The sequence below is a fragment of the Halichoerus grypus genome, chromosome 2 (assembly GCF_964656455.1).
Source record: "Halichoerus grypus chromosome 2, mHalGry1.hap1.1, whole genome shotgun sequence".
NCBI classification, from domain to species: Eukaryota; Metazoa; Chordata; class Mammalia; order Carnivora; family Phocidae; genus Halichoerus; species Halichoerus grypus.
This window is the reverse complement of record NC_135713.1, coordinates 118,580,692-118,589,762: the sequence shown is the minus strand read 5'-3', so window position 1 is coordinate 118,589,762 and position 9,071 is coordinate 118,580,692. Positions and strand designations below refer to the sequence as shown.

General features: G+C 41.3%; 1 protein-coding gene across 1 annotated transcript; it reads left to right on the top strand.

Annotated features, from left to right (window-relative positions):
• The first annotated feature begins 1,519 nt into the window (after positions 1-1,519).
• PCDHB5 (protocadherin beta 5) lies at positions 1,520-7,889 on the top strand. Its single transcript, XM_078067404.1, has one exon. It carries the CDS (start codon positions 1,710-1,712, stop codon positions 4,095-4,097), a length of 2,388 nt encoding a protein of 795 aa, XP_077923530.1. The 5' UTR covers positions 1,520-1,709; the 3' UTR covers positions 4,098-7,889.
• Positions 7,890-9,071: the final 1,182 nt, after the last annotated feature.

Genomic DNA, 9,071 nt, shown 5'->3' with positions numbered 1-9,071 from the left:
CGTTGGGCGTCTGCCTTCGGCTCAGGTCATGATCCCAGGGTCCTGGGATCGAGCCCTGCATCGGGCTCCCTGCTCGGCGGGAAGCCTGCTTCTCCCTCTGCCACTCCCCCCCTCTCACTGTGTCTCTCTCTTCAAATAAATAAATAAAATCTTAAAAAAATAAGAAAAGTATTGATAAATTAGACTAATGGTAAGATGTTTTCTTCATCAAAGATAGCACAAGAGAGCAGAAATGCAAGCCATAAAGTGGGAGAAGATATTTGCAATACATACTTCTGAAAAAGTAATTATACTCAGAATATATAAGGAACTTCTAATAATTGATAAGGAAAAAGGCAAATGTCGTAAATAGAGACAAAAGACAAGTACTTCACAAGAATGTACCCTAATGGCCATTAATCATGTGAAAAAAGTGCTCAATTTAATCAGGGAGATGCTAATTAAAGTTACAATATGTTATCACTACACATTCATCAGAGTGGTTAAAATTAAAAGACAGTATCAAATGTTGACAAGGACATGGAGCAACTGGAACTGTCTTTTTTTGCTGGTTTCAGTAAAACCACATTTGTAAACTTTTTACAATATCTGTTAAGGCTAAATATATGTGTACATCTTTGCACACAGAAGTCTGACTCCTAGGAATATATTCAACATAAATGCTCACATAGACACCAAAAGATATGTACAAGAATGTTGGTAGCAGCACTATCCAAAATATCACCAAACCCCAATGTGCATCAACCGGAGAATAGATAAATAGTAGCACAGTCATACAATAGAATAATATAAAGCACTGAGAATAAAATAAATTAGGACAATATATAACAGATGAATTTTAAAAACATAATGTTGAGTAAAAGAAGCCAAACATAAAAGAGAAATACGACATAAGTCCATTTGTATAAAAGTTCAAAAAAGAAAAAAATCTATGATAATAGATGTCAGAAGCATGCTTACCTTTAGGGGAGAGGGTAATGATCAAACAAAAACAGAAGGGAGCTTCTAGGGTTTTGGTAACATTTTAGTTTTAGTTTAGTTTCTACTTATAGGACTGTGTTCACTTCCTGAAAAATGTATTGAGTTGTACACTTATCACTTGTACCCCTTCTGATATGTTATATTTCAATATAAAAATAACTTTTGTAAAATTGCAAACTTTTGTAAACATCGGTTAACACTTATTTCTTGAATGTAATCAAATAAGAAACCCAACAAGAGGTTTCTTCTCAAAATGTGTTTTATGAAGAACACTGATGTATCATTTAGTTTGTTCTGAAAAGTATTACTGCACTGAAAGTTAACAAATGTTTCTTTAGAATTTCCAATACCTAAGGACTGGAGATACGATAGGGCGCACTTCTGTGACTTACAAGGACTTTGATAGTGTATACAAGTTGTAATTTGGAATGAAATGACAAATACTATATGCCATAGTAAGTAAGGACGCCTGGTGGCGCTGCAGGCTAGAGTATGAATGAAAGGCTCTATGGATATCCCGGACGCCATTAAGCTGGAATCAGAACAGGGAGCGCTTCCTAAAAGAAGGAAGCATTTTAGTAAGATCTAGCGGCAGTTATCTTCAGAGAGGACATCATTCTAGGGCGAGTCAGTCAGAAATATCTAAATCGAGGTTATTTAACCAAATCATCTGGGCTGATTGTATACAGAGTTGAAGAAACTGCACCTTCTTGAATTGGGTCTGAACAATGGAGACTGCGCTAGCAAAAACACCACAGAAAAGGCAAGTTATCTTTCTTGCTATATTGTTGCTTTTGTGGGAGGCTGGCTCTGACGCAATTAGGTATTCCATGCCAGAAGAAACAGAAAGTGGCTCCTTTGTGGCCAACCTGGCAAAAGACCTGGGGCTTAGGGTGGGGGAGTTAGCTACTCGGGGCGCGCGAATCCATTACAAAGGAAACAAACAGGTCTTGCAGCTGGATGTAGAAACCGGGAATTTGCTGCTATATGGAAAACTAGACCGAGAGGTGCTGTGCGGGGCGACAGATCCCTGTATATTATATTTCCAGTTATTACTGGAAAACCCGGTGCAGTTTTTTCAGGCTGATCTGCAACTTACGGATATAAATGACCATTCCCCACAGTTCCTAGACAAGGAAATGCTCCTAAAAATCCCAGAGAATGTTCAGCCAGGGACCATATTTCCTTTGAAAATAGCTCAGGACTTGGACATAGGTATCAACACTGTGCAGAACTACACAATCAGCCCCAACTCCCATTTTCACGTTGTCACTTGTAATCGCGGAGATGGCAGAAAATACCCAGAGCTCATGCTGGACAAAGCGCTGGATCGGGAGGAGCAGTCTGAGCTCAGTTTAACCCTCACGGCGCTGGATGGTGGGACTCCGCCCAGGTCCGGGACCACTGCAGTCCACATTGAAGTCGTGGACATCAATGATAATGCTCCTCAGTTTTTACAGTCGCTCTATGAGGTACAGGTTCCCGAGAACAGCCCCCTAAACTCCTTAGTTGTCGTTGTCTCTGCCCAAGATTTAGATGCAGGAACAAATGGGAATGTAGTCTACACTCTATTCCAAGGCAATGAAGTTACTCAACCATTTGTAATAGATGAAATTACAGGAGAAATTCGTCTGAAAAAGGCATTGGATTTCGAGGCAACTCGATACTATAATGTGGAAATTGCAGGCACAGACGGCGGGGGCCTTTCAGGAAAATGCACTGTAGCTATAGAGGTTGTGGATGTGAATGACAACGCCCCTGAACTTACCATGTCGACGCTCACAAGCTCTACCCCAGAAAACTCACCAGAGACTGTAGTGGCTGTTTTCAGTGTTTCTGATCCAGACTCCGGGGACAACGGTAGGATGGTTTGCTCCATCCAGAAGGATCTCCCCTTTCTCCTGAAACCCACATTCAAGAACTTTTACACCCTAGTTACTGAGAGACCACTGGACAGAGAGAGCCAGGCCGAGTACAACATCACCATCACCGTCACTGACCTGGGCACCCCCAGGCTGAAAACCCAGCACAACATAACGGTGACGGTGTCCGACGTCAACGACAACGCCCCGGCCTTCAGCCAAAGCGCCTACACCCTGCGGGTGCGCGAGAACAACAGCCCCGCCCTGCACATCGGCAGCGTGAGCGCCACGGACAGAGACTCGGGCGCCAACGCGCAGGTCACCTACTCGCTGCTGCCGCCGCACGACCCGCGGCTGCCCCTGGCCTCGCTGGTGTCCATCAACGCGGACAACGGGCAGCTGTTCGCGCTCAGGTCCCTGGACTTCGAGGCGCTGCGCGCGTTCGAGTTCGGCGTGGGCGCGGCCGACCGCGGCTCGCCGGCGCTCAGCAGCCAGGCGCTGGTGCGCGTGCTGGTGGTGGACGACAACGACAACTCGCCCTTCGTGCTGTACCCGCCGCAGAACGGCTCGGCGCCCTGCAGCGAGCTGGTGCCCAGGGCGGCCGAGGCGGGCTACCTGGTGACCAAGGTGGTGGCGGTGGACGGCGACTCGGGCCAGAACGCCTGGCTGTCGTACCAGCTGCTCAGGGCCACGGAGCCCGGGCTGTTCGGCGTGTGGGCGCACAACGGCGAGGTGCGCACCGCCAGGCCGCTGAGCGAGCGCGACGCCGTCCAGCACAGGCTGGTGGTGCTGGTCAAGGACAACGGCGAGCCGCCGCTGTCGGCCAGCGTCACGCTGCACGTGCTGCTGGTGGACGGCTTCTCGCAGCCCTACCTGCCGCTGCCGGACGCGGCGGCGGCCGAGGCCCGGGCCGACCCGCTCACCGTCTACCTGGTGGTGGCCTTGGCGTCGGTGTCGTCGCTCTTCCTGTTGTCGGTGCTGGTGTTCGTGGCGGTGCGGCTGTGCCGGAGGAGCCGGGCGGCGTTGGGGGGCGGCTGCTCGGTGGCCGAGGGCCCCTTTGCGGGCCACCTGGTGGACGTCAGCGGCGCGGGGACCCTGTCGCACAGCTACCAGTATGACGTGTGTCTGACAGAAGGCCCCGGGTCAAATGAGTTCAAGTTCTTGAAGCCTATTATCCCCAAATTTCCGCCCCATGGCGCTGTCGAAGAAATAGAGGGAAACGCCACCTTCCGGAATAGCTTTGGATTCAATTAGGGATCTGATCATAATGCCGTGTGTTTTGCCATTTATCTCTAATTTCCCCAAATACCAAGTTTGAGAACGTCATGGAGAAAAACCCCACCTTCAGGTATGATTTCCCTTTTGTAGTAAATTTATCCTTTGAACTTTATCTTGTCCAGTTTTGAAAAACTGAATTCTGTGTCATTGCATCTATTTACACAGTGCCACCCCAAATCTAAGCATGCTCTTGATTTTTCTGAGATGTTTGCTCCTGATGGTATTTGTCAGGGCGAGCTATTTTAATGAAATCAAATATTGTTTTCTCTGTATTCTATTCATTATTTCATCACACTCCAAGTGTTTTTGATGCTAAATAGCAAAAATAAAAATGTTTTTACATAATTTTGTTTTCAAACGAATACATGCACATAACAAATGTAATGTGTGAGAAAACCTGACAAAAAGCAACAATAATCTGGGCACCTGGGTAGCTCCAATGGTTAAGCCTGGGCTCTTGGTTTTGGCTCAGGTCTTGATTTCAGGGTCAGGATCTGCCTGTGTGGGGCTCTGGCTCAACTCAGAGTCAGCTTGAAATTCTCTCTCTCTCTCTTCCTCTGCCCCTTCCCACCCCCCTGCTCTCTCTCTCAAATAAGTAAATTTTTTTTAAAAAAGCAACAATCTTCTACTCTTCTTTCCTAGCTCTGATCTACACTGGCAAACATTTTGTTAGACAAACATTTTTTATTGAACTATACATACAGAAAAGGGAACAAATCCTGACATCAGCTCAATGTGTTTTAAGAAAGTGAACATACTTGGTACCAGTATCTTGATGAAGAAATGAAACATTGCTAGCATTTCAGGTGCCACACAAATTACCCCTTAAAGTCACTACCAGCCCAAGTATAACAACTATCCTGACTGCCAATACTATGTTTTAGTTTTTGCCTGTTTTGAATTTATATCAATGGAATAGTAGAGTATGAACTATTTTGTGTCTGCTTCTTTCACTGAACATTATGTTTCTGAAATTTGTCCATGATATTGCTTTTAATTTTAGTTTTTATTATCATTGCTGTATAGTATTCCATTGTGTGAATCTTTCACAATTTATTGCCCATCCTATTTGGGTTGGTGCAAGGTTTGACTGTTCGAATAATACTGCTTTGAACATTCTCATACATGTCCTTTGGCAAACATTTATATGCCTTTCTGTTGGTGTATACCTAGGAGGGAAATTGCTGCTAAGATCAAGTGTAGTAGATACTTCCAAATAGTTTTCCAAACTGGTTGTACCAATTTACACTGCTGTCAGTACAGTCTGGATGTACCAGTTCCTCCACATTTTTGCCAAAACTTGGTATTTGTTTTTCATTTTATCTCATTGGAAAGTACTTTTAAACCTTTTATTTCTAGTTCTTTTTATATTCATTTCTTTATTACTAAAGAATGTGTTTGTAACTTTTTCATAAACTTAAAACAATTTCCTCAATTTCCTGCTGTTGTTTAGTACCTAGCACACTTAACTTCTCTCATTCATCCTTCACATATGGCTGTGTCACTGTTTTCCAGTACTTCCCTGCACAAACTGAAATCTTTTATTTATTATTCCACTAGCAACATTTATTGTTCCACTAACAACAGTTCCTTTGCATTTACTTGTATGACAGAATAGAATACAGTTCTTATTTTTTTTCCTCTTACCTCTTTCTCCCTTACACTTTCAGACCTCTATCAAATTAACTTTTACTTTTGTCAAGGTTGATGACATTTTTTACTCTACAACCATAGCTAAGAATTCCCCCTTTTGTCTGTAGATCTGTTTTCTGAAAATCAATATTAAAAATTCACCATTAACGACACATAAATTATGAATGCCCTGCAGCCAAAGATCACCAGGAACACACTGCATCAGAACAAAGTTGGGTTTATTGACTTGTTGTAATGAGGGAGACTGCACATCCTGGGAAAGCATGGGTTACCTTAGTAATAGCACCTTAAAAAGGAGCTATAGGTTTTGGGCTTGTGTTCAGTGATTTTGCATAGAGTTCAAGGAAGTAGCCCTGGATTAGATGCTTTCAGTGAATGGCAGTAATTCTATTATAGGGCTCTTACTGAATTTTATTTAGGAGATGAGAAGAACAAAGTGAGGTTAAAGCTGTAACTGGTTTTTTATTTTTTATTTTTTTGTTTTGTTTTGTCTTAAAGATTTTATTTATTTATTTGACAGAGAGAGACACAGAGAGAGAGGAAACACAAGCAAGGGGAGTGGATGAGGGCAGGGAGCCCAATGCAGGGCTCAATCCCAGGACCCTGGGATCATGACCTGAGCCTACGGCAGATGCTTAATGACAGCCACCAAGGCACCCCTGTAACTGGGCTCTGTAACTGGTTTTGTAAAAATCTGCATTCACTCATAATAAGCTAGGACAGAGGACTTGGTCATTTTTGGGGGGGGTTACCATGTTCTTGTTTTTGTCTCTGCTCAAGCATGATCATGATGTCATCTTATTGTGGTTTTTTCCATCTTATCACAATGATCGTTAATGATGTTCTGTGAAGTTGTTTATATTCAACAGGAGAAGATCATGGCCCATTTGTGAGTGCTAGGCCAGTTCCTATTTATAAGAGGCTGATTTTCTCTTTCTCAAAATATTCATTGCACTATAAAATCCCTAGAAGAAAGCACAGGAAAAAAGCTTCATGACATTGAATTTGGCAAGGACTTCTTGGGCATGACACCAAATGCAATGAAGGCAAAAATAGACAAATGACACTACATCAAACTTAAAAATTTTTATGCATCAAAGAACACAGTCAACAGTGAAAAGGCAACCTATCGAATGGGAGAAAATATCTGCAAATCTTTTATCTGATAAGGGGTTAATGTCCATAATATTTAAGAACTCCTACAACCCAACAGAAACAACAAAATATCAAGTAACCTCATTAAAAAATGAACAAAGTAATTGAATGGACATTTCTCTGAAGATGATGTGCAGATGACCAAGAAAAATATGAAAAAATGCTCAACATCACTAATCATCAGAGAAATGGAGATCCAAACCACAATGAGGTATTACCTCACACACACGAGGATGACTGCTATCAAAAACCAGAAAATAGCAAGTGTTTGTAAGGATGTAGAGAAACTGGTACCTTTGTGCACTGTTGGTGAGATTGTAAAATCGTGCAACTGCTATAAAAACAGTATGGAGGCTCCTCAAAAAATTTAAAAGAGAACTTCTATGTGATCCAGCAGTCTCATTCCTGGGTGTATATCTAAAGGAATTGAAAGCAAGGTCTCAAAGAGATATTTGTGCACCCATATTCATAGCAGCAGTATTCACAACTGGCAAGAGATGGAAGCAACCCAAATACCCACATATGGATGAATGAATAAACAAAATGTGGTGTGTGTGTAAAGAATGGGAATATTATTCAGCCTTAAAAAAGGAAGGCAAGCCTATCACATGCTACAGCATGGATGAACTTTGAGGGCATTATTCTAAGTAAAATAAGATAGTCACAAAAAGGCAAATACTGTATGATTCCACTTAAATCATGTATCTAAAGTTGTTAAATTCATACAAACAGAAAGTAGAATGGTGATTACCAGGGATGGGGGGAGGAGGAGAAGGGGAGTTTTGTTTAATGGGTATAGAGTTTCAGATTTGCAAAATGAAAATGTTCTGAAGATCGGTTTCACAACAATGTGAATATACTTAACATTGCTGAACTGTACACCAAAAAATTGTTATGATGGTAAATTTTGTTATATTTTTAACTACAATAAAATATGTTGTTCATTGCAGAGCCATATTACTTAGTGGTAAGGACTGTGTTTTCTGCTCCTTTGATCTATTCTTGTGTTTCCTGTGCCATTGAAAATAGAGTGTTCCTAGAATCAAGATCAAATAGATTCACCATTTTAGACTCCATCAGTTGGCTTTACCATATCTTCAAATATCTTTAAATCAATAATTCAGGTTCCCATATTTCTTGCCCGAAGCCCTCTATCTTTCTGCTTCTTTCTGGACTAAATGATCTCTAAATGTGAACAAAACTATCATCTTGTCTTCATACCTCTCCTAGTTAAGTCCATTGATAGATTACTTATCTCCTTTTTTAAAAAAAAATTCCCTCTCTTTGCTACAGTATATCCTCAAGTGGATTCCTGAGAGGGTATACGAAAAATGAACTCTTGTCTCTGCATGTCTGAAAATGCATTTAGTTTTCTTACACTTCATTGATATGTTATATATTATATATGTCATTTAATGTCATATATTTAACAATTCATGCTTTTTCATATCTGGGATTATTTCATCTCTACTATTATTTCCTTAATAACAGTATTCCTAATTTTATCTTGTTTTTTTTCTCTGAGACTTGTGTTTGTCAGATATTGAACACTCAATTATTCCTCTATGTTTCTTATATTTCTCTTGTATTTTACATCTTTGGTTTTTCTTCTCCATCCTTTTTTAAAGTAAGTCCCTCACTTTATTTTGAGTATTTCTATTTCTTCCCTTAGGAGAAGTGTTGATATTTGTTGCTACAGGAAGCAGAGAGATCCTGGCAACTTCACAACAGAGGAGCAACATGCTGAAAACATAGGGGAAAAGCCTCATGACATCATATTTGTTAATCCACATCAAAAGACATCATAGTCAAATTTCTGAAAACTAAAGGCAAGGAAAAAATCTTGAAAGCAGTGAAAGAGAAATGACACATTATTCATAGAGCAATAACAATTTGAATGACAGTAGACTTCTCATCAAAAACCATAGAGGTTAGAAGAAGGACACATAGTTTTCAAGTGCTGAGAGAAAAGAAATGTTAACCCAGAATCCTATATCCAGTGAAAATATCCTTCAGGAAGAGAATTTGTTGCCAGTACACCTACCCTAAAAGAATGGCTGATGAAAGTTCTCCAAACGGAAAGGAATCAATTAAAAAGAAAGGAATCTTGGGACTCTGAGCATGTGACTCTTGATCTCAGGG

Coding starts and splice junctions, on each gene's coding strand:
- PCDHB5 (XM_078067404.1), top strand. CDS start 1,710: ATGGAGACTGCGCTAGCAAAAACACCACAGAAAAGGCAAGTTATCTTT.